Here is a 25,102-nt window from a genome sequence, read left to right as displayed (position 1 = left end):
TGTCCTCATGTCCCCCTTCTGCCGCCCCGCCTCCTCTTTGTCCTCATGTCCCCCTTATGCCGCCCCGCCTCCTCTTTGTCCTCATGCCCCCCTTCTGCATGTGGTGAGTTGGTCCCCTCTTGGGTCGGTGATGACTCTCTGGTTAGAGTCGCCGAAGGCTCTGGTTCCGGGGATGGCTGCCCCTGGCTGGTCCTGGTCCTTGGGAGGATCTGGGAGGGGGGGCATGCCTAGTGCCGCGGGCAGCTCACCTTCTGGAGGAGGGTGAGCTTTCCTCCAGACTTAAATCCCTCGACCCCTCTTCCTCCCCGCTCCCCATCACACACAGGCAGGGTATTGGGAGGTTGTATGTAATGGGGTGTGTCTGTGTTGGAGGAGTGAGGGTGTGTGTGTGTGTGTGTGTGGGGGGGGGGGGGGGGGGGTATATGCTGAGTCAGATGTGTGAGTGAGGGTGAAGCTGGCGGTCTGGGGATCCTGGTCCTCCGTCGGTGTGGGCTGTGCCCTCTGCCTGCGGGGACGGGGGGCTGCTCACGGGCTCTTGGGGCCCTGGGGCCTGCGCTCTGTCTGCCCTGGGGGGTCGGTGCCCGGTGGGATCGGCCTTTGCTGGCCTGGGCCTGCTGGGGCCTGTTCCCCCTGACTGCGGGGGACTCTGGTTGGGGACCTCCTTCGCCACCTCCTGGGCGGATGCATGGCTGACTCCGGAGTGGGGGGGTTGGGGTCTGTGCCTGGAGGTGACTGTCGGTTACCCGGGTCTCTGGGTTCTCCTGGCCTTCCTCTAGCCCTAGGCGGGCGGGGTCACATTGGCATGATCTCTCCTCTCTGAACACGTTCCACTCTGAATGTTCTGCATGAATGTTCTGCATGTGTCACAGTCACTGAGTCATCCAGCAAGTCTATTCATTAACAGCAGGTAGCTCTCTTTCTGTCTTTTTGACTTAACTTGCTACTTTCTGGTCCTCCTGATTGTCAATGGTTTTGTTCTCCACAGGGACCATGAATCTAGAGTTGGCTTGTGTGAGTGTATATATTTATGTGTGTGGGTGGGTATGTGTGTGTACATATGTATGTATGGATATGTATGGATATGTATATATGTATGTATATGTGTGTATTTGTATGTGTGTGTATATATGTATGTATATGTATATATATATATGTGTATATATATATATATATATATATATATATATATATATATGTGTGTGTGTATGTATGTATGTATGTATATCTATCTATATGTTTGTATGTATGTATGTATATGTGTGTATGTATATATGTGTGTGTATGTATGTGTATGTGTGTGTATATGTGTGTATGTCTGTATGTATATATGTATATATATAATGTATGTGCGAGTGTATATACATATATATGTAGGTGGGTATGTATGTGCATATACGTGTATGCATTGATCTCTTTTTGTTTTTTCTGTTCTCTTTTCTGTTCTCTTTCTGTCCCTTTCCTGTCCTTTCCGGTCGGGTCCAGCAGCATAAACTCTGTAAAACAAACTATTATCCAAAGCAAATAGAAAAATAAAATAAGAATCAAGAAATACAAGGGGATCATTACATCTATAAAAGTTCCCCTTGGCAAAATAAATTTGCTCAACAGAACACAGCATCCAGAACATCAGTCTGCTTGCTTAAATGCTGGACAAGACAAAAAAAAAAAAAAAAATGAAAGCCAGGGTCTGGGTTGGCTTGCAGACAGATCAGACCAGTCAGAAAGTGACGTCTCCTGTTTGAGAGGAAAAATGAAGCCAACAGCATGGGTTCAGAAAAGCCGGAACACAGACCTGCACAGGTCCAGTTTTGCCGGCGACCCGACCACCTGCCTGATGTTTAATCTGTGATTTCTACCTGTTAGACTGTCAGTGTGTGGGTAGTGTGTGTGTGTGTGTATGTGTGTTTCGCCCCGTGGTGAGCAGCTGTTTTAACTATGTCTCGTTGTCCAGCAGGTTTGGTCCGATTCAGTTGAGTCCAGTTGAAACACAAACCAAAAGAAGGTGGGAAATCCGCCGAATCAGACCGAGATCTCTGGACTGTTGTGGTGTCAATGCCCCCTTAAAGTCATAAAAACTGATCAGATGTGAACAGAAACATAATAATAAAGGCTCTTAATACAGAAGGTTTATTAGTAAAACAGGTTTTCTAGGAAAGAAAAGGAACATCAACAACTTAAAGATTTAATCCAAATAAAGATTCAAACTTGTGAATTAGTACATTTTTTTCTTTTGCACATGAAAAATCTGTTTCCAGTTCCTGGACTGCAGCAGTTTTTCTTGTTTCCATGTGTTATAACGATCATATAAAACCCTTCAGTCACACAACGAGAGGAGAGTCTGAATATCAGAGCAGATCCTGCAAATGATAACAGAATGAAACCAGAAAGATCTTCTCATCATTTCAACAAAAACAAGCTCCCTTTGGCTGAAGGACTGGTCTGTGGTTCCACCGTCAATAGGAACCCAACAGACCTGGATCTGTTCAGTCAGAGCAACGCTGCCCTCTGCTGGCCACAGGCGGAAACACACATTCCAGACTCCACCTGCAGGTCTCCAGATGATGCAGGAGGTCCTACAGCAGGGTAATCAGGTCCTTCCTGGACTTCCTCCGTCTTCTTGCTGATGATCATCATCTGGATGCTGTGGCGGCCTGGAAGAGCCGACCCAGCCAGCTCAGATTCGTCAGCGTCAAAGTGGTCCAGCGGGACCTGGACACAGTTCAGTTTCCATTTGTGGAGCAGCATCTGGATGGACCAGTCGGAACTGGAAAAGAGGTGAGATGGAGAAACCATGATCAGACAGAAACACCAGAGCAGGCAGGTTGTGTTTCCACAGAGCAGAGACCTTCTCAGCTGGTACGTGGTCCAGAACTGGACACGCGGGTTTTTCCTCAGCAGGGAGACAAACGTCACCAGGACGTCCTCAAAGTCTGAAACAGGTAAGATCTGCTCAGCGTCACGGCAACATGAACAGGTTGAAGACGGAGAGACACGTCTGTCTGGAGCCGAAACGTCACCGGGACGAGTCCTTCACACAGGAAGTCCACCGTCCTGCATCCTGCATCCGTCCTGCATCCTGCATCCATCCTGCATCCATCCTGCATCCATCCTGCATCCGTCCTGCATCCTGCATCCTGCATCCATCCTGCATCCATCCTGCATCCATCCTGCATCCGTCCTGCATCCTGCATCCGTCCTGCATCCTGCATCCATCCTGCATCCATCCTGCATCCATCCTGCATCCTGCATCCATCCTGCATCCGTCCTGCATCCATCCTGCATCCATCCTGCATCCTGCATCCGTCCTGCATCCTGCATCCGTCCTGCATCCTGCATCCATCCTGCATCCATCCTGCATCCATCCTGCATCCTGCATCCATCCTGCATCCATCCATCCATCCTGCATCCGTCCTGCATCCTGCATCCGTCCTGCATCCTGCATCCATCCTGCATCCATCCTGCATCCATCCTGCATCCTGCATCCATCCTGCATCCATCCAGCATCCTGCATCCATCCTGCATCCATCCGTCCTGCATCCTGCATCCATCCTGCATCCATCCTGCATCCATCCTGCATCCTGCATCCATCCTGCATCCATCCAGCATCCTGCATCCATCCTGCATCCATCCGTCCTGCATCCTGCATCCGTCCTGCATCCTGCATCCATCCTGCATCCATCCTGCATCCATCCTGCATCCATCCTGCATCCATCCTGCATCCGTCCTGCATCCTGCATCCATCCTGCATCCTGCATCCATCCTGCATCCATCCTGCATCCTGCATCCATCCTGCATCCTGCATCCATCCTGCATCCGTCCTGCATCCGTCCTGCATCCTGCATCCATCCTGCATCCTGCATCCATCCTGCATCCATCCTGCATCCTGCATCCGTCCTGCATCCATCCGTCCTGCATCCTGCATCCATCCTGCATCCGTCCTGCATCCTGCATCCATCCTGCATCCATCCTGCATCCGTCCTGCATCCATCCTGCATCCGTCATCCATCCTGCATCCTGCATCCGTCCTGCATCCTGCATCCATCCTGCATCCGTCCTGCATCCATCCTGCATCCTGCATCCATCCTGCATCCGTCCTGCATCCTGCATCCGTCCTGCATCCGTCCTGCATCCTGCATCCATCCTGCATCCTGCATCCGTCCTGCATCCTGCATCCGTCCTGCATCCGTCCTGCATCCTGCATCCATCCATCCTGCATCCTGCATCCATCCTGCATCCGTCATCCATCCTGCATCCGTCCTGCATCCGTCCTGCATCCTGCATCCATCCATCCTGCATCCTGCATCCATCCTGCATCCTGCATCCGTCCTGCATCCTGCATCCGTCCTGCATCCGTCCTGCATCCTGCATCCGTCCTGCATCCTGCATCCATCCATCCTGCATCCTGCATCCATCCTGCATCCGTCATCCATCCTGCATCCATCCTGCATCCATCCTGCATCCATCCATCCTGCATCCATCCTGCATCCATCCATCCTGCATCCATCCATCCTGCATCCATCCTGCATCCATCCATCCTGCATCCTGCATCCGTCCTGCATCCGTCCTGCATCCTGCATCCATCCATCCTGCATCCTGCATCCTGCATCCGTCCTGCATCCGTCCTGCATCCTGCATCCGTCCTGCATCCGTCCTGCATCCTGCATCCGTCCTGCATCCGTCATCCATCCATCCTGCATCCGTCCTGCATCCGTCCTGCATCCTGCATCCATCCATCCTGCATCCTGCATCCATCCTGCATCCGTCATCCATCCTGCATCCGTCCTGCATCCGTCATCCATCCATCCTGCATCCTGCATCCATCCTGCATCCATCCTGCATCCTGCATCCATCCTGCATCCTGCATCCATCCTGCATCCATCCTGCATCCTGCATCCGTCCTGCATCCTGCATCCGTCCTGCATCCATCCTGCATCCTGCATCCATCCTGCATCCTGCATCCGTCCTGCATCCATCCTGCATCCTGCATCCGTCCTGCATCCTGCATCCATCCTGCATCCATCCTGCATCCTGCATCCGTCCTGCATCCATCCTGCATCCATCCTGCATCCATCCTGCATCCGTCCTGCATCCTGCATCCGTCCTGCATCCGTCCTGCATCCTGCATCCGTCCTGCATCCGTCATCCGTCCTGCATCCATCCTGCATCCGTCCTGCATCCTGCATCCATCCTGCATCCTGCATCCATCCTGCATCCGTCCTGCATCCATCCTGCATCCATCCTGCATCCGTCCTGCATCCATGCTGCATCCATCCTGCATCCGTCCTGCATCCATCCTGCATCCTGCATCCGTCCTGCATCCATCCTGCATCCGTCCTGCATCCATCCTGCATCCATCCTGCATCCGTCCTGCATCCATCCTCCATCCTGCATCCATCCTGCATCCTGCATCCGTCCTGCATCCTGCATCCATCCTGCATCCGTCCTGCATCCTGCATCCATCCTGCATCCGTCCTGCATCCATCCTGCATCCATCCTGCATCCGTCCTGCATCCTGCATCCATCCTGCATCCGTCCTGCATCCATCCTGCATCCTGCATCCATCCTGCATCCGTCCTGCATCCGTCCTGCATCCGTCCTGCATCCATCCTCCATCCTGCATCCATCCTGCATCCTGCATCCGTCCTGCATCTGTCATCCATCCATCCTGCATCCATCCTGCATCCATCCTGCATCCTGCATCCATCCTGCATCCATCCTGCATCCGTCCTGCATCCATCCTCCATCCTGCATCCATCCTGCATCCTGCATCCGTCCTGCATCCGTCATCCATCCATCCTGCATCCATCCTGCATTCGTCCTGCATCCTGCATCCATCCTGCATCCATCCTGCATCCGTCCTGCATCCATCCTGCATCCATCCTGCATCCGTCATCCATCCTGCATCCATCCTGCATCCTGCATCCATCCTGCATCCATCCTGCATCCGTCATCCATCCTGCATCCATCCTGCATCCATCCTGCATCCGTCATCCATCCATCCTGCATCCGTCCTGCATCCTGCATCCATCCTGCATCCGTCCTGCATCCATCCTGCATCCTGCATCCATCCTGCATCCGTCATCCATCCATCCTGCATCCATCCTGCATCCATCCTGCATCCTGCATCCATCCTGCATCCATCCATCCTGCATCCATCCTGCATCCTGCATCCATCCTGCATCCGTCATCCATCCATCCTGCATCCATCCTGCATCCATCCTGCATCCTGATTCCATCCTGCATCCATCCTGCATCCTGCATCCATCCTGCATCCTGCATCCATCCTGCATCTGTCATCCATCCATCCTGCATCCATCCTGCATCCGTCATCCATCCATCCTGCATCCGTCTTGCATCCGTCCTGCATCCATCCTGCATCCGTCCTGCATCCGTCCTGCATCCATCCTGCATCCATCATCGATCCTGCATCCATCCTGCATTCATCCATCATCCATCCTACATCTGTCCTGCATCCATCCTACATCCATCCTGCATCCATCCTGCATCCGTCCTGCATCCATCCTGCATCCGTCCTACATCCATCCTACATCCATCCTGCATCCATCCTGCATCCGTCCTGCATCCGTCCTACATCCATCCTACATCCATCTTGCATCCATCCTGCATCTGTCCTGCATCCATCTTGCATCCATCTTGCATCCATCCTGCATCCATCATCCATCCTGCATCTGTCCTGCATCCATCTAGCATCCATCCTGCATCCATCATCCATCCTGCATCCATCATTCATCCTGCATCCATCCTGCATCCATCCTGCATCTGTCATCCATCCATCCTGCATCCATCCTGCATCCGTCATCCATCCATCCTGCATCCTGCATCCATCCTGCATCCGTCATCCATCCATCCTGCATCCATCCTGCATTTATCCTGCATCCGTCTTGCATCCGTCCTGCATCCATCCTGCATCCGTCCTGCATCCGTCCTGCATCCATCCTGCATCCATCCTGCATCCATCATCGATCCTGCATCCATCCTGCATTCATCCATCATCCATCCTACATCTGTCCTGCATCCATCCTACATCCATCCTGCATCCATCCTGCATCCGTCCTGCATCCGTCCTGCATCCATCCTGCATCCGTCCTGCATCCATCCTACATCCATCCTGCATCCGTCCTGCATCCGTCCTACATCCATCCTACATCCATCTTGCATCCATCCTGCATCTGTCCTGCATCCATCTTGCATCCATCCTGCATCTGTCCTGCATCCATCTTGCATCCATCTTGCATCCATCCTGCATCCATCATCCATCCTGCATCTGTCCTGCATCCATCTTGCATCCATCCTGCATCCATCATCCATCCTGCATCTGTCCTGAATCCATCCTGCATCCATCCATCATCCATCCTGCATCCGTCCTGCATCCATCCTGCATCCTTCATCATCCATCCTGCATCCATCCTGCATCTGTCCTGCATCATCCATTATCCATCCTGCATCCATCCATCATTCATCCTGCATCCATCCTGCATCCTTCATCCTTCCTGCATCCATCCTACATCCGTCCTGCATCCATCCTGCATCCGTCCTGCATCCATCCTGCATCCTTCATCCTTCCTGCATCCATCCTACATCCGTCCTGCATCCATCTTGCATCCGTCCTGCATCCATCCATCATCCGTCCTGCATCCATCCTGCATCCATCCATCATCCATCCTGCATCCATCCTGCATCTGTCCTGCATCATCCTGCATCCGTCCTGCATCCATCCATCATCCATCCTGCATCCATCCATCATTCATCCTGCATCCATCCTGCATCCATCCATCATCCATCCTGCATCAATCCATCATTCATCCTGCATCCATCCTGCATCCATCCATCCATCCTACATGCATCCATCCCACATCCATACTACATCTATCCTACATCAATCCATCATCCATCCATCCTACAAACGTCCTAGATCCATCAAACCATTGTATGTGAGAATGAAATAAATCTGGATGAAGATGGATGTTTGTTCAAACTCCCTGCGACCTTCGGGATCGTAGAAGACGTCCGAGCCCAGGATGACGTCTAGTTTGGGAAGCATCAGAAGTTCCGGTGAAACTTCCCCCCAGCTGAGGCCCAACACGGAGACACCCTGCAGGCCGTTGGCCTCGCAGCTCCGCCTGCAGTTCTGCAGACACAGCGGTTTGTCTGAAGCGTCGGACAGGATGACGTCGGCACCGCAACGCGCCGCCACCACACCAGGCAGACTCACACCTGCACCCAGCTGAGGACAGACAGGATTCACCAGCTTTACAGTACATGTCTCACACAGCAGAGGACAGAGGGTGGTTAACGCTCTTCTACAAAAACAGTCCAGGAGTTTGCATGTGTAGACTCTTCCCAGACACGGAGGACACAAAGTGAGGGAGGTATATACGACACTGCTGTATTATATAAAACCAGCTGTAGATGAAACCATTTCCAGAGATGAAATTAAAGGAAGTGAGGATTACTGAGGATGTTCCTCCTGAAAAAAAACTGGTTTCATCAAAGACTCTGATTATGTGTCTTATTACTGTTAGACTTGGTTCTGCTTTAGCACGGTGGACGGCTGCCCTTTACTGGGCTGGTCCGAACACTGTGTTGGCATCTTGGATCAGGTAGTCTTGTGGTAGTCCTGTAGTCGCATCTGTCTGATAAGACTCAGTATTGACTAAGCTTATATTAGACGGAGTGATGTTTGCAGTTTCAAAATAAAGTGATTTTATGAATTTTATCTTCATCCTACAATGATTAAATTCTGAATAACTCTTTCGCTCAGACTCCCATCATGCTGGAAGTGATGTGGAAATGTGTTACCATGGAAACTAGTCTCATCCCTCCACAGTAAGAGTCAGATAAAATGTAAATCTAATGTTATGAGCTGCACATGACCTGTTTTTTACATGATAAGTGACAGAATAAAACTCCTGAGTGTCCTGGGACTCACCTCCAGCACCGTTTTGCCTTTCAGATCATCTCTGTGTGCCCACACATACTGCGCCAGAACCACCGCACACGGCCACACATACATCCCGTACTGTGGGTCCAGAACCTGAACAGAGGTCCACCATCAGATTCACCAGGAAGCAACAAACCACATGGCAACACCCAGTTCAGCTGCTGCTTTATGTTTTAAACGCATTTACACAAAAACCTCATCAAAATAAAAGGAAATAGTAGATGTTTATGATCGCCAGTTTCTCTAAATTTATATATTTTCATGTCTTCATTTATTGGTACACATTAGATGACACTAATTACATTTTTTTATTATTTTGTTTTTTTATAATCTTTTTTTTTCTATGACAGCACAACATAGCAACTCTTACACAGGATATTCATTCATGTAAAAGCAACAGCTTAATATTCATAATAATGAGTTTATGGACACAAACAGACCTCAGGTATGGAGACAGAAAGTGTCTCTCCTTTGCTTTTCTTGTCATCAAACGTGAAAACTTTATAAGCTATGTTCGCTGCTTCGTTCCCACTATGCTCCATTTTAAAACTACATAATCACATTACAACTTTAAGACTATGCTAATTTTTTAGATAGATGGTCTAAGTTCAGACATTGCTTTCATAATATTGAGTTTATTGCTAACAACGTTTTTTTTCTTCTTCCGCGTTGACCAAAACACAGGAAGTGTACATCTAACAAGCCAATGAAATCAACGGGCGGGAAGCGTCAGTCCGTAATGTGACCAATCAACGAGTTCGTTGTGAAGCCACTTTAACCAATCAGTTGCCAGCTTTCATTAGAGGCGGGCAGTAATTAGGTAATCAATTGCATTGTGTGTAGCGCTGTCAGCTAGGTTAGCTACCTCTGCTGTAACTTTCTACCAAAGTTCACATCGCGGGCAGGTTTTAAAACATTTCCAGCTGTAAACTGGAGGTTTTCAACACATCACACAGCGTTTGGTTTTAACAGACACTTAACTCTGAGGGTTCACGTACAGTGTAGCTAGCCTGGTGTGAGAACAGGCTTGTGAATGTGTTTCTACGGGAGCCCCGGCTTAGCTTGGTAGCTAGCTGAGCAGCGACAACAATCAGGAGGAATGAACCATAAAAGCAAGAAGAGGATTAAAGAAGCAAAACGGAGCGCAAGGCCGGAGCTGAAGGACTCATTAGACTGGACGAAGCACGGTTATCATGAGCATTTTGACGTGTCACCCCGCACCGTCAAGGTAATTGTCAATGAAGCTTAAAGCTAAGCTAATAGCGGCTATCGAAGCTAAGCTAAGAGGGGCTATCGAACTAAACTAACAGTGGATATCGAAACTAAGCTAACGGCGGCTACCGACGCTACGCTAACGACGGCTGTCGACGCTACGCTAACGGCGGCTTTCGACGCTAAGCTAACAGCGGCTATCGACGCTAAGCTAACATCGGCTATCCGCCGCTCGGCAGGAGTGCAGCTTGTCACGTAGACCATGTAGGTGCCGGTGTTACGAAACACACCGTTTCCCGGGACATCCCGGGAAAAAGGGTTTAATCTAAACTCTTTTTCACTTTCATACAATGTTATTTTGGTTTTATTTGACAGTATGAACCGATCTTATTCATTGTCACGTCATTTTACCTGCAACACAGTGAGAGAAAGTTGGGATGGGTCAGTAATGAGCTGGGAAGAGGTTTAAAAACGTTTCTTGTAATGGAGATTTGGTCTAAAATATGTAATCAGAAGCTTCAAATGTTACTTCAAACTTTGCTGAGCGGAAACGAAGCCACATGTTTACCTGTCCAGAGGTGTTGGGTTTTTTTTTTTTTTTGTTTTTTTTGTTTTTGTTTTTTGTTTTTTATTTATTCATTTAGATTTTTACTGTGAACGGATAGAAAGTAAATAACTAATTTATATTCAATAAAATATATCAAATCTTTGTAAATCACAATTCTTAAGTGTCTTTTGAGATTTTTTTCTTTGGAACCAAGTGATGTGTAAACAAAAAAAGTCACAATTGAACCTTTTCACAAAATAAAATTCTGTGTGAACATAGTTTAGAGAAGATCTGAAGATTTGTTTTAAAAAGTTTCATGTGTGAAAGATTAAAAAAAAAATAATAATAATAAAATGAAAAGTTTGTAAGGGGTAAGGAGTTAATTTAGATCAGATTTATCAATAAGAGAATAAAGATTGGTAGCTTGGGCATTTTTTGATAGATTTTTAGCTTTTGTAAAATAGTTCATGTTTGAAGGCATTCCATGTTGGGGAGGATTTTGTGAACCGGCATTTATGTAACCGGTCCAGAGGTGTGAACATGTCTGGGCTCGTGGCTGGGACGAGCCATGACGCGGTCAACACTGGATGTACATGAGACAAAACCCTAAATGTTAGTTCATTTTATCTAAAATAAAGTCATGGAAAGTTAGTGGAATAAAATTCTCCATACCCTCCTAACCTCTTCTGGCTTGGGGTTGTATCACATGGCATTTCCTGCAGTATAAATCTAGTTACCATCTGATCACATGCAGTTGCTATAAAGGTGTTTAGGTTTAAAGGAAATTTAAATATTTCAGTCTAAATATAATAATTAAAAACTTTAAGGTGAACATTTGTGCACTATAATGCTTCCGTAAATATTTTATTCTTCATCCCAGTCTGAACCAGTTAGAGAAACAGAAACCTGCTGGTTGTGAAGGCTCTTCATTTTCTGATATCATTTACGCCCTTCAGACTGATACCATAGTCCAGTTATTGGTTCCCAGTTGCTCCCACTGGTTACTAGTAAGTCATGTTTTAATTAATAAATTGTATTGGATATTAATAATGTTCTTTGGACATGTGATTTAATAATATCCAAACTAGTTGTCATCAATCCCCAACATGGTCTCCAGGAACAGTTTCCAGGATCCTTGAAAGACTTTCCAAAACTATTCTCTGTATTTTTTTTTTTTTTTTAACATTTGTTCTGTTCTTTATCCAGATGATCCCACCCTGCTTCAGTAATGGTCAGGTCTGGGTTCTGGTGAGGACCCGCCCCTCCCATTAGACCCGTTTAGAAGATTAAAACAAAGTCTGGGATGAAGACTTGAAGGATGGTTGTGGTGGTTTCTGTGTGTTGTAGATGGACCCGGGTTACTAGACCGGTTAAAGGAGCCGTCTTTGTGGCGTGTTGGGTTTAAACAGACAGTCATGAATGTGATGGAAGTTATCTTACAAATGAAAGTAAATCCTGTAATAAATGTTGCAGGACAACGTGGAGCGTGTGGACACCCTCCATCTCAGCCCTGATGAGTTCATCCAGCGCTTTGAGCGGCCCTACAAACCCGTCGTCCTGCTCAACTGCCAGGAGAGCTGGCCCGCCAGAGAGAAATGGACCCTGGAGCGCCTCAAGCGGAAGTACCGCAACCAGAAGTTCAAGTGTGGCGAGGACAACGACGGCTACTCTGTGAAGATGAAGATGAAATACTACGTGGAGTACCTGGAGTCCACCAAGGACGACAGCCCGCTCTACATCTTCGACAGCAGCTACGGTGAACACGCCAAGCGCAGGAAGCTCCTGGAGGACTACGAGGTGCCGGTGTTCTTCAGGGACGACCTGTTCCAGTTTGCCGGAGAGAAGCGCAGACCGCCATACAGGTCTCGTGTTTCGGGTTTCACGTCTCGCACCAGCGTGAAATCATCCTTTCTAATCAGACTTTATCGCTTCTTCAGGTGGTTCGTGATGGGTCCGGCCCGTTCTGGTACCGGCATCCACATCGACCCGCTGGGCACCAGCGCCTGGAACGCCCTGGTCCAGGGCCACAAGAGGTGGTGCCTGTTCCCCACCAACACGCCGCGAGAGCTGATCAAGGTGACCCGAGAGGACGGCGGGAACCAGCAGGACGAGGCCATCACCTGGTTCAGCGTGGTCTACCCCCGCACACAGCAGCCCACCTGGCCCGCCGAGTTCAGGCCGCTGGAGATCCTGCAGAGACCCGGAGAGACCGTCTTCGTCCCTGGTCAGTGTTTGTGGACGTCTCATTAAGTCCTTAAAAGTCCAAATTTATTTACACTTTTATAAAAGTAAACACAAGACCAGAACAAAAAAAAAAACAATTACATATGAAATAAACAATTAGAGAAAACACATTTTAAAATAAAAATAAATAATAATATAAATAATAATAACAGAGAAATAAATACAAGAAAAAATGACAAAGTCATAAATAAGAAATTACAATTAAATAATAAATATATAATAGAAAATATAACAGTTATATAAAAATAAATACAGGAAAAATAATGAAAGTATAAAAACTAGAATGAGAAACTACAATTACATATTTAATAAATTAATCATATTTAGAAATATCAAATCAAAGATACTTTATTTATCCTCGGGGAAATTATACATCATTTTGAAATATAACAGTATTAAAATTTGATTAAAATAACAGTTTTAAAATATAAAATCTGATGCATAATTAATAGTAAATCAACTCATTTATTATATCAGAACCATTGAAGTAAAAAGACAGGAAGTGGTTTGTCCTCAGAGTTCATCCTCCCATAAACTAACGCTGCCTTTCTACATTCCTGCTGAATATGATAAAAGATTTAGTGATACGATCAAAGCATGAAAGAAATGCAACGAGTTGGCAGGATTCTGAGTCCTGGACCTCCAGGCCTGCAGGGTTGTGGACTGGTGTCGTTGTAGACCTGAGTCTTGTCTTGCAGGCGGTTTGTCTTCACCTGCTGCTCCAACTAACATCTAGAAAATCAGCTGCCGGAGCACCAAAACTCTCCTTAACTCTCCACTCTGCTGGCTTCAGCTCGATCAGCCCCCCCCCCACTTCCTCCATGTCTGGAAACAGCAACGGCTGAGCAGAAAGCTGGTCGTAAAGATTAGACGGGACTTACAGCAGCTGGAAGCTGACGCTGACCTGAAGTTGTGTTGGAGGCCAAACATCACAAACTTAAAACAGGAGGACGAGTCTCTGCTGCAGGTTTAGGAGACAGTCAGCTGTTCACATGAGAGATTCCTCCGCTGTGGGCAGACTGGAGTCCAGCGGGAGACTTGGATCTCTGCAGAGGGTTTAGGAACATCCGAAGGAGAACAGACAAGGCTTCAGGTGGAAATGGCGACAACATGGGAGAGATTCTAGGCACGCCATCGCCGCCTGGTTGTCCATGAGCGCAGGTTTGCTTTTCCTTTCCTGGAAGTGGTTTCCACGAGTCAGACATGTTTACTGGATCTTTATTTGTATCGTTTGTCTCTCCTGAAAGTAAATGTTGCAGTAAACATGGTGTTTAAAGCAGGAAGTAAGCGGTTTGTTGTTTCCATGGCGACGCTGCCAGCCCTGCAGCTATGACCCATTTTCAGCTCACGCCAACACAGCTACAACGAGGTCAGATTAACGCTCCAGGATTTAGACCGCGCCTGACCCGACTAACCCTGAACACAGACTTGACCCTGCCGTCTCCACGGAAACGCTCTGTTGGGGTCAGATTAGGATTATTTCTCACATGAATCATCAACACGTAACCACAACTGTTAGGAGGTCGCGTGTTTCCACGGCAAAACCTTCACAGCCCAAACAAACAAACAAACAAACAGGCCTCTTCTGTGCGTTTCCCCGCAGGAGGATGGTGGCACGTCGTGCTCAACCTGGACACCACCATCGCCGTCACCCAGAACTTCGCCAGCACCACCAACTTCCCCATCGTCTGGCACAAGACTGTGAGAGGACGACCCAAACTGTCCAGGAAGTGGTACCGGTAAGTTCCTGCTCCTCCAGGTGTGAGACGGGTCCACGCTGACCCGGAATCTGATGGCCGACACGTCCAGCATGCTGCAGAATATCACAGTTACAGCTGCCCTTTACCCAAATACGTCTTAGTTCTGACATGACTCCATGTCCGTTCAGCAGGGGTGGCAGTTCCCGGTCCAGAAGGTAAAAGTCCAGTCCGGCTGCTGCTCCAACCGAACCAGCTGAATTTAATGAGCAGAGTTTATTTTCCAGGTAAACGAGCCTGTTAGTGAAAACACCTGTTCTAAATGTACAGGTAGATCCAAAACATGGAAGGACTTTTACTTTCTGGACCAGGAATCGCCTCCTCTGCTCATCGGCGGGACATCTGGTGCCGTTGGTTCCTGTAACCGCCTTAAGCTGGTTCCATCCTCCATGATGAAGCTTTGTCTGCAGCAGAGAGGGGTCGCTGCAGGCGGCCATGTCTGCACGTTCACGCTGCCGGGTCAGGGTCGTTCACGCTGCCGGGTCAGGGTCGTTCACGCGGCCGGGTCAGGGTCGTTCACGCTGCCGGGTCAGGGTCGTTCACGCGGCCGGGTCAGGGTCGTTCACGCTGCCGGGTCAGGGTCGTTCAGGTGGCCGGGTCAGGGTCGTTCACGCTGCCGGGTCAGGGTCGTTCAGGTGGCCGGGTCAGGGTCGTTCACGCTGCCGGGTCAGGGTCGTTCACGCGGCCGGGTCAGGGTCGTTCACGCTGCCGGGTCAGGGTCGTTCACGCTGCCGGGTCAGGGTCGTTCACGCGGCCGGGTCAGGGTCGTTCACGCTGCCGGGTCAGGGTCGTTCACGCGGCCGGGTCAGGGTCGTTCACGCTGCCGGGTCAGGGTCGTTCACGCGGCCGGGTCAGGGTCGTTCAGGTGGCCGGGTCAGGGTCGTTCACGCTGCCGGGTCAGGGTCGTTCAGGCGGCCGGGTCAGGGTCGTTCACGCGGCCGGGTCAGGGTCGTTCAGGCTGCCGGGTCAGGGTCGTTCAGGCTGCCGGGTCAGGGTCGTTCACGCTGCCGGGTCAGGGTCGTTCACGCGGCCGGGTCAGGGTCGTTCAGGCTGCCGGGTCAGGGTCGTTCAGGTGGCCGGGTCAGGGTCGTTCACGCTGCCGGGTCAGGGTCGTTCAGGCGGCCGGGTCAGGGTCGTTCACGCGGCCGGGTCAGGGTCGTTCAGGCTGCCGGGTCAGGGTCGTTCAGGCTGCCGGGTCAGGGTCGTTCACGCGGCCGGGTCAGGGTCGTTCACGCTGCCGGGTCAGGGTCGTTCACGCTGCCGGGTCAGGGTCGTTCACGTGGCCGGGTCAGGGTCGTTCACGCTGCCGGGTCAGGGTCGTTCACGCTGCCGGGTCAGGGTCGTTCACGTGGCCGGGTCAGGGTCGTTCACGCTGCCGGGTCAGGGTCGTTCACGCTGCCGGGTCAGGGTCGTTCACGCGGCCGGGTCAGGGTCGTTCACGCTGCCGGGTCAGGGTCGTTCACGCTGCCGGGTCAGGGTCGTTCACGTGGCCGGGTCAGGGTCGTTCACGCTGCCGGGTCAGGGTCGTTCAGGCGGCCGGGTCAGGGTCGTTCAGGCGGCCGGGTCAGGGTCGTTCAGGCTGCCGGGTCAGGGTCGTTCACGCTGCCGGGTCAGGGTCGTTCACGCTGCCGGGTCAGGGTCGTTCACGCGGCCGGGTCAGGGTCGTTCACGCGGCCGGGTCAGGGTCGTTCACGCTGCCGGGTCAGGGTCGTTCACGCTGCCGGGTCAGGGTCGTTCACGCGGCCGGGTCAGGGTCGTTCACGCGGCCGGGTCAGGGTCGTTCACGCGGCCGGGTCAGGGTCGTTCACGCTGCCGGGTCAGGGTCGTTCACGCTGCCGGGTCAGGGTCGTTCACGCTGCCGGGTCAGGGTCGTTCACGCTGCCGGGTCAGGGTCGTTCAGGCGGCCGGGTCAGGGTCAGGGTCGTTCAGGCGGCCGGGTCAGGGTCGTTCAGGCGGCCGGGTCAGGGTCGTTCAGGCGGCCAGGTCAGGGTCAGGGTCGTTCACGCGGCCGGGTCAGGGTCGTTCACGCGGCCGGGTCAGGGTCAGGGTCGTTCAGGCGTCCGGGTCAGGGTCAGGGTCGTTCAGGCGTCCGGGTCAGGGTCAGGGTCGTTCAGGCGGCCGGGTCAGGGTCAGGGTCGTTCAGGCGGCCGGGTCAGGGTCAGGGTCGTTCAGGCGGCCGGGTCAGGGTCGTTCAGGCGGCCGGGTCAGGGTCAGGGTCGTTCAGGCGGCCGGGTCAGGGTCGTTCAGGTGGCCGGGTCAGGGTCAGGGTCGTTCAGGCGGCCGGGTCAGGGTCGTTCACGCGGCCGGGTCAGGGTCGTTCACGCTGCCGGGTCAGGGTCGTTCACGCTGCCGGGTCAGGGTCGTTCACGCTGCCGGGTCAGGGTCGTTCAGGCGGCCGGGTCAGGGTCGTTCAGGCGGCCGGGTCAGGGTCGTTCACGCTGCCGGGTCAGGGTCGTTCAGGCGGCCGGGTCAGGGTCAGGGTCGTTCAGGCGGCCGGGTCAGGGTCGTTCAGGCGGCCGGGTCAGGGTCGTTCAGGCGGCCGGGTCAGGGTCGTTCAGGCGGCCGGGTCAGGGTCAGGGTCGTTCAGGCGGCCGGGTCAGGGTCAGGGTCGTTCAGGCGGCCGGGTCAGGGTCAGGGTCGTTCAGGCGGCGGGGAAGCAGCAACTTTCCGGTTCATCCTTTTCCATGTTGACCACGCCCCCCTCAAATATCCGACCAATCCCACGATATTTCTCGGAGCCCCACAAGAAGAAACCTCTGCCAGCCTGATGTGTCGAACTGTCTTCAAACGCGTCCACGGTAGCAAAATGACGTCATTTGAGGATGGATGAAGCTTTCATGTCATCATCGGTTTCTCCCATCAGTGCAGAATCAGCGTCTTTCCTGTCAGACAGCTGCTGGTAACAACATGGACTCAGTACTGAGGAGCCATCCAGTTTGGATCTTCCTGCTGGTCCTGGTCCTGGTCCCTTCCTCCGTCCACTTTCAGACAAACATGCAGACAAATCGTTGCACATTGAACGATTAGAAATCTCGGAGTTTATTCATCCTGCACCTGCAGGCGGCGCCAAGCAAACCATTTAAACCAGAAATTGAAATGAAGCTGGTTTTTCCACAAACCTCACGTTATATCTGAGTCCGGCTGAGGTGGACGATCAGAGTCCAGATCACCTGGTCGGACCTGTTAAACCGAAGAACTTTATTCATCCCCGAGGGGAAATTCAGAGTCAAGCTCGTCCAGGCTTTGACATACAGACGTGTAACATTAGTGACAAAAGAATAATGCAGAACCAAGCAGAACTCCGCCCCGCAGCCAGTTTTACCGGCGCCGCCTTATAACAGGTAAGAGGGGTCAAGGGGAAAAGGTCATGTGACTCCGGGGCGCGGTCCCAGGTGCGGTGTCACATGCATCTGGATTTGTGCTTTCAGGATCCTGAAGCAGGAGCGTCCAGACCTGGCGGCGCTGGCGGACAAAGTGGACCTGCAGGAGTCCACCGGCATCGCCTCGGACAGCTCCAGCGACTCTTCGTCCTCATCTTCCTCCAGCTCATCCAACTCCAACTCAGACGTATGTATGAGACACGCAGGTGTCTACAGTCTCTGCGAGGACCGCTGTCCTGCAGGTTTGAGATGTTGTCCTGCTCCGACGACGTTCACAATGAGTCCCTCAGCCAATCAGCTCACAGCTCTGCACAGTGCAGTCAGGTGCGTTGGAGCAGGGAAACCTCTACAAGCTGCAGGACAGCGGGGACCCGGGTTGGAATCCCTGCCTCAAAGCAGGACCCGGATCAGGACTCGGATCTCACGTGGTCCTTTTGTCTCGGCCGCAGGCGGAGTCGGGCTCCGAGGGCGACGCCATGTCTCACCGCAGGAAGAAGCGCCGTACCTGCGGTGCGTCCGTCAACGGAGACACGACCAGCCAGGACGACTGCGTCAGCAAGGAGAGGAGCTCGTCCCGGTGACCTCCTCCCGGCCTCCGCTGGGGACTCCAGACCCCAACGGAGGGCCCCGCTGGGCTCTGGAGATAAGATGGCTGCCGCAGAGAGGCGAGGGGTAGATAAGGACGGGCGTCCTCCGGGGCGTGGACCTGCTGGAGACCCGCCACCACTGTGCTTTCCTACACTGATCACACACCTGTCCCTCGCGAGACGACTGGACCAGCTTGACGGGGACTCGCCTCATTTCCCAAGTGCAGGTTTTCAGGCGCCGTCATCGGCTACTTTGCACACTTTTCTTCTGATGCTGCGTTCCTGAAAGTCCCGCGGACGTAAATCCTCCTCCTCCGCTCAGACCTGCAGTTTCACAGCAGGAACCTGGTTTTAGAAGTCTCCCTCCTCCTGGTTTCAGGTCTTCATCAGCCCTGTTTACATAAAACGGTTCCATGTGTCCCGGCGTCTCCAGAGGAGCAAAGTGGGACGCATCGTCTGGTTACCGCTGTCAGACTCCAGGTCCCCATCTGGATCTGTGGTTCTGGGATGGATAGATGAAAACCCGTCTCCGTGTAGCTCCACATGTGGACACGCGACATCCCGCCCGCTGCAGATGTCCCGCCCGCCGCAGGCGTCCCGCCCGCCGCAGACGTCCCGACATCCCGCCCCGCTGCAGGCGTCCCGACATCCCGCCCGCTGCAGATGTCCCGCCCGCCGCAGACGTCCCGACATCCCGCCCCGCTGCAGGCGTCCCGACATCCCGCCCCGCTGCAGGCGTCCCGACATCCCGCCCCGCTGCAGGCGTCCCGACATCCCGCCCCGCTGCAGGCGTCCCGACATCCCGCCCCGCTGCAGGCGTCCCGACATCCCGCCCGCTGCAGACGTCCCGCCCGCCGCAGGCGTCCCGACATCCCGCCCGCTGCAGGCGTCCCGACATCCCGCCCGCTGCAGACGTCCCGACATCCCGCCCGCTGCAGGCGTCCCGACATCCCGCCCGCTGCAGACGTCCCGACATCCCGCCCGCTGCAGACGTCCCGCCCGCCGCAGGCGTCCCGACATCCCGCCCGCTGCAGGCGTCCCGACATCCCGCCCGCTGCAGACGTCCCGCCCGCCGCAGGCGTCCCGACATGCTGCAGACGTCCCGACATGCTGCAGGCGTCCCGCCCCGCTGCGGACGTCCCGACATCCCGCCCCGCTGCAGACGTCCCGACATCCCGCCCGCTGCAGGCGTCCCGACATTCTGCAGACGTCCCGACATGCTGCAGACGTCCCGACATGCTGCAGACGTCCCGACATGCTGCAGACGTCCCGACATGCTGCAGACGTCCCGACATCCCGCCCCGCTGCAGACGTCCCGACATCCCGCCCGCTGCAGGCGTCCCGACATGCTGCAGACATCCCGCCCCGCTGCAGACGTCCCGACATCCCGCCCGCTGCAGGCGTCCCGACATGCTGCAGACGTCCCGACATGCTGCAGACGTCCCGACATGCTGCAGACGTCCCGACATGCTGCAGACGTCCCGACATCCCGCCCCGCTGCAGACGTCCCGACATCCCGCCCGCTGCAGGCGTCCCGACATGCTGCAGACATCCCGCCCCGCTGCAGACGTCCCGACATCCCGCCCGCTGCAGGCGTCCCGACATGCTGCAGACGTCCCGACATGCTGCAGACGTCCCGACATGCTGCAGACGTCCCGACATGCTGCAGACGTCCCGACATGCTGCAGACATCCCGCCCCGCTGCAGACGTCCCGACATGCTGCAGACGTCCCGACATGCTGCAGACGTCCCGACATTCTGCAGACGTCCCGACATGCTGCAGACGTCCCGACATGCTGCAGACGTCCCGACATCCCGCCCGCTGCAGGCGTCCCGACATGCTGCAGACGTCCCGACATGCTGCAGACGTCCCGACATGCTGCAGACATCCCGCCCCGCTGCAGACGTCCCGACATCCCGCCCGCTGCAGGCGTCCCGACATGCTGCAGACGTCCCGACATGCTGCAGACATGCTGCAGGCGTCCCGACATGCTGCAGACATCCCGCCCGCTGCAGGCGTCCCGACATGCTGCAGGCGTCCCGACATGCTGCAGGCGTCCCGACATGCTGCAGACATCCCGCCCGCTGCAGGCGTCCCGACATGCTGCAGGCGTCCCGACATGCTGCAGACATCCCGCCCGCTGCAGGCGTCCCGACATGCTGCAGGCGTCCCGACATGCTGCAGGCGTCCCGACATGCTGCAGACGTCCCGACATGCTGCAGACGTCCCAACATGCTGCAGACGTCCCGACATGCTGCAGACGTCCCGACATGCTGCAGACGTCCCGACATGCTGCAGGCGTCCCGACATGCTGCAGACGTCCCGACATGCTGCAGGCGTCCCGACATGCTGCAGGCGTCCCGACATGCTGCAGGCGTCCCGACATGCTGCAGACATCCCGCCCGCTGCAGACGTCCCGACATGCTGCAGACATCCCGCCCGCTGCAGGCGTCCCGACATGCTGCAGACATCCCGCCCCGCTGCAGGCGTCCCGACATGCTGCAGACATCCCGCCCGCTGCAGGCGTCCCGACATGCTGCAGACGTCCCGACATGCTGCAGACGTCCCGACATGCTGCAGACGTCCCGACATGCTGCAGACGTCCCGACATGCTGCAGACGTCCCGACATGCTGCAGGCGTCCCGACATGCTGCAGACGTCCCGACATGCTGCAGACGTCCCGACATGCTGCAGACGTCCCGACATGCTGCAGACGTCCCGACATGCTGCAGACGTCCCGACGTCCTGCAGACGTCCCGACATGCTGCAGGCGTCCCGACATGCTGCAGACGTCCCGACATGCTGCAGACGTCCCGACGTCCTGCAGACGTCCCGACATGCTGCAGACGTCCCGACATGCTGCAGGCGTCCCGACATGCTGCAGGCGTCCCGACATGCTGCAGACGTCCCGACATGCTGCAGGCGTCCCGACATGCTGCAGACGTCCCGACATGCTGCAGACGTCCCGACATGCTGCAGACGTCCCGACATGCTGCAGACGTCCCGACGTCCTGCAGACGTCCCGACATGCTGCAGGCGTCCCGACATGCTGCAGACGTCCCGACATGCTGCAGACGTCCCGACGTCCTGCAGACGTCCCGACATGCTGCAGACGTCCCGACATGCTGCAGGCGTCCCGACATGCTGCAGGCGTCCCGACATGCTGCAGACGTCCCGACATGCTGCAGGCGTCCCGACATGCTGCAGGCGTCCCGACATGCTGCAGGCGTCCCGACATGCTGCAGGCGTCCCGACATGCTGCAGACGTCCCGACGTCCTGCAGACGTCCCGACATGCTGCAGACGTCCCGACATGCTGCAGACGTCCCGACATGCTGCAGGCGTCCCGACATGCTGCAGGCGTCCCGACATGCTGCAGGCGTCCCGACATGCTGCAGACGTCCCGACATGCTGCAGGCGTCCCGACATGCTGCAGGCGTCCCGACATGCTGCAGGCGTCCCGACATGCTGCAGACGTCCCGACATGCTGCAGGCGTCCCGACATGCTGCAGACGTCCCGACGTCCTGCAGACGTCCCGACGTCCTGCAGACGTCCCGACATGCTGCAGGCGTCCCGACATGCTGCAGACGTCCCGACATGCTGCAGGCGTCCCGACATGCTGCAGACGTCCCGACGTCCTGCAGACGTCCCGACGTCCTGCAGACGTCCCGACATGCTGCAGACGTCCCGACATGCTGCAGACGTCCCGACGTCCTGCAGACGTCCCGACATGCTGCAGGCGTCCCGACATGCTGCAGACGTCCCGACGTCCTGCAGACGTCCCGACGTCCTGCAGACGTCCCGACGTCCTGCAGACGTCCCGACATGCTGCAGGCGTCCCGACATGCTGCAGACGTCCCGACGTCCTGCAGACGTCCCGACATGCTGCAGACGTCCCGACATGCTGCAGACGTCCCGACGTCCTGCAGACGTCCCGACGTCCTGCAGACGTCCCGACATGCTGCAGGCGTCCCGACATGCTGCAGACGTCCCGACATGCTGCAGGCGTCCCGACATGCTGCAGACGTCCCGACATCCCGCCCGCTGCAGACGTCCCGACATGCTGCAGACGTCCCGACATGCTGCAGGCGTCCCGACATGCTGCAGACGTCCCGACATGCTGCAGACGTCCCGACATGCTGCAGGCGTCCCGACATGCTGCAGGCGTCCCGACATGCTGCAGACGTCCCGACATGCTGCAGACATCCCGACATGCTGCAGACGTCCCGACATGCTGCGGACATCCCGACATGCTGCAGACGTCCCGACATGCTGCGGACATCCCGACCCGCTGCGGACGTCCCGACGTCCTGCAGACGTCCCGACATGCTGCAGACGTCCCGACATGCTGCGGACATCCCGACATGCTGCAGACGTCCCGACATGCTGCGGACATCCCGACCCGCTGCGGACGTCCCGACATGCTGCAGACGTCCCGACATGCTGCAGACGTCCCGACATGCTGCAGACGTCCCGACGTCCTGCAGACGTCCCGACATGCTGCAGACGTCCCGACATGCTGCGGACATCCCGACATGCTGCAGACGTCCCGACATGCTGCGGACATCCCGACCCGCTGCGGACGTCCCGACATGCTGCAGACGTCCCGACATGCTGCAGACGTCCCGACATGCTGCGGACATCCCGACCCGCTGCGGACGTCCCGACATGCTGCAGACGTCCCGACGTCCTGCAGGCGTCCCGACATGCTGCAGGCGTCCCGACATGCTGCAGACGTCCCGACATGCTGCAGGCGTCCCGACATGCTGCAGGCGTCCCGACATGCTGCAGACGTCCCGACATGCTGCAGACGTCCCGACATGCTGCAGACATCCCGACATGCTGCAGACGTCCCGACATGCTGCAGACATCCCGACATGCTGCAGACGTCCCGACATGCTGCAGACGTCCCGACATGCTGCAGACGTCCCGACATGCTGCAGACGTCCCGACGTCCTGCAGACGTCCCGACGTCCTGCAGACGTCCCGACATGCTGCAGACGTCCCGACATGCTGCAGGCGTCCCGACATGCTGCAGGCGTCCCGACATGCTGCAGACGTCCCGACGTCCTGCAGACGTCCCGACGTCCTGCAGACGTCCCGACGTCCTGCAGACGTCCCGACATGCTGCAGGCGTCCCGACATGCTGCAGGCGTCCCGACGTCCTGCAGACGTCCCGACATGCTGCAGACGTCCCGACATGCTGCAGACGTCCCGACGTCCTGCAGACGTCCCGACGTCCTGCAGACGTCCCGACATGCTGCAGGCGTCCCGACATGCTGCAGACGTCCCGACATGCTGCAGGCGTCCCGACATGCTGCAGACGTCCCGACATCCCGCCCGCTGCAGACGTCCCGACATGCTGCAGACGTCCCGACATGCTGCAGGCGTCCCGACATGCTGCAGACGTCCCGACATGCTGCAGACGTCCCGACATGCTGCAGGCGTCCCGACATGCTGCAGACGTCCCGACATGCTGCAGGCGTCCCGACATGCTGCAGACGTCCCGACATGCTGCAGGCGTCCCGACATGCTGCAGACGTCCCGACATGCTGCAGACGTCCCGACATGCTGCAGACGTCCCGACATGCTGCAGACGTCCCGACATGCTGCAGGCGTCCCGACATGCTGCAGACGTCCCGACATGCTGCAGGCGTCCCGACATGCTGCAGACGTCCCGACATGCTGCAGACGTCCCGACATGCTGCAGACATCCCGACATGCTGCAGACGTCCCGACGTCCTGCAGACGTCCCGACATGCTGCAGACGTCCCGACATGCTGCGGACATCCCGACCCGCTGCGGACGTCCCGACATGCTGCAGACGTCCCGACATGCTGCAGACGTCCCGACATGCTGCGGACATCCCGACCCGCTGCGGACGTCCCGACATGCTGCAGACGTCCCGACGTCCTGCAGGCGTCCCGACATGCTGCAGACGTCCCGACATGCTGCAGGCGTCCCGACATGCTGCAGGCGTCCCGACATGCTGCAGACGTCCCGACATGCTGCAGACGTCCCGACATGCTGCAGACATCCCGACATGCTGCAGACGTCCCGACATGCTGCAGACATCCCGACGTGCTGCAGACGTCCCGACATGCTGCAGACGTCCCGACATGCTGCAGACGTCCCGACATGCTGCAGACGTCCCGACGTGCTGCAGACGTCCCGACATGCTGCAGGCGTCCCGACATGCTGCAGACGTCCCGACATGCTGCAGACGTCCCGACGTGCTGCAGGCGTCCCGACATGCTGCAGGCGTCCCGACATGCTGCAGACGTTCCGACATGCTGCGGACGTCCCGACATGCTGCGGACGTCCCGACATGCTGCAGACGTCCCGACATGCTGCAGACGTCCCGACATGCTGCAGGCGTCCCGACGTGCTGCAGGCGTCCCGACGTGCTGCA

General features: G+C 55.3%; 2 protein-coding genes across 2 annotated transcripts; one reads left to right on the top strand and one right to left on the bottom strand.

The window, feature by feature from the left end:
- Positions 1–2,127: 2,127 nt before the first annotated feature.
- On the bottom strand, positions 2,128–9,605 carry mettl23 (methyltransferase 23, arginine). Its single transcript, XM_079253599.1, has 5 exons — positions 9,403–9,605; positions 8,951–9,055; positions 8,008–8,245; positions 2,846–2,930; positions 2,128–2,764 (listed from the first exon to the last, which is right to left on the bottom strand). Exons 1-5 carry the CDS (start codon positions 9,502–9,504, stop codon positions 2,488–2,490), a joined length of 807 nt encoding a protein of 268 aa, XP_079109725.1. The 5' UTR covers positions 9,505–9,605; the 3' UTR covers positions 2,128–2,487.
- A 172-nt stretch (positions 9,606–9,777) lies between these two features.
- Positions 9,778–19,370, top strand: jmjd6 (jumonji domain containing 6, arginine demethylase and lysine hydroxylase). The gene is made up of 6 exons (XM_079253597.1): positions 9,778–10,190; positions 12,195–12,583; positions 12,659–12,945; positions 14,569–14,704; positions 18,151–18,289; positions 18,552–19,370. Exons 1-6 carry the CDS (start codon positions 10,062–10,064, stop codon positions 18,681–18,683), a joined length of 1,212 nt encoding a protein of 403 aa, XP_079109723.1. The 5' UTR covers positions 9,778–10,061; the 3' UTR covers positions 18,684–19,370.
- The last annotated feature ends 5,732 nt before the right edge of the window (positions 19,371–25,102 follow it).

This window comes from Telmatherina bonti (assembly GCF_933228915.1).
Source record: "Telmatherina bonti genome assembly, chromosome: 14".
Taxonomy (NCBI): Eukaryota; Metazoa; Chordata; class Actinopteri; order Atheriniformes; family Telmatherinidae; genus Telmatherina; species Telmatherina bonti.
This window is presented reverse-complemented; position numbering and strand designations above follow the sequence as displayed.

Bases quoted from the DNA above. Each gene is read 5' to 3' on its own strand.
- jmjd6 (XM_079253597.1), top strand. From the start codon at position 10,062: ATGAACCATAAAAGCAAGAAGAGGATTAAAGAAGCAAAACGGAGCGCA. The intron at 10,191-12,194 runs GTAATTGTCAAT...TAAATGTTGCAG, and splicing joins TGTCACCCCGCACCGTCAAG to GACAACGTGGAGCGTGTGGA. The intron at 14,705-18,150 runs GTAAGTTCCTGC...TTGTGCTTTCAG, and splicing joins CTGTCCAGGAAGTGGTACCG to GATCCTGAAGCAGGAGCGTC.
- mettl23 (XM_079253599.1), bottom strand. From the start codon at position 9,504: ATGGAGCATAGTGGGAACGAAGCAGCGAACATAGCTTATAAAGTTTTC. The intron at 9,056-9,402 runs GTCTGTTTGTGT...ACCTCTGTTCAG, and splicing joins TTTCTGTCTCCATACCTGAG to GTTCTGGACCCACAGTACGG. The intron at 2,931-8,007 runs GTCGCAGGGAGT...TACCTGTTTCAG, and splicing joins CGTCTTCTACGATCCCGAAG to ACTTTGAGGACGTCCTGGTG.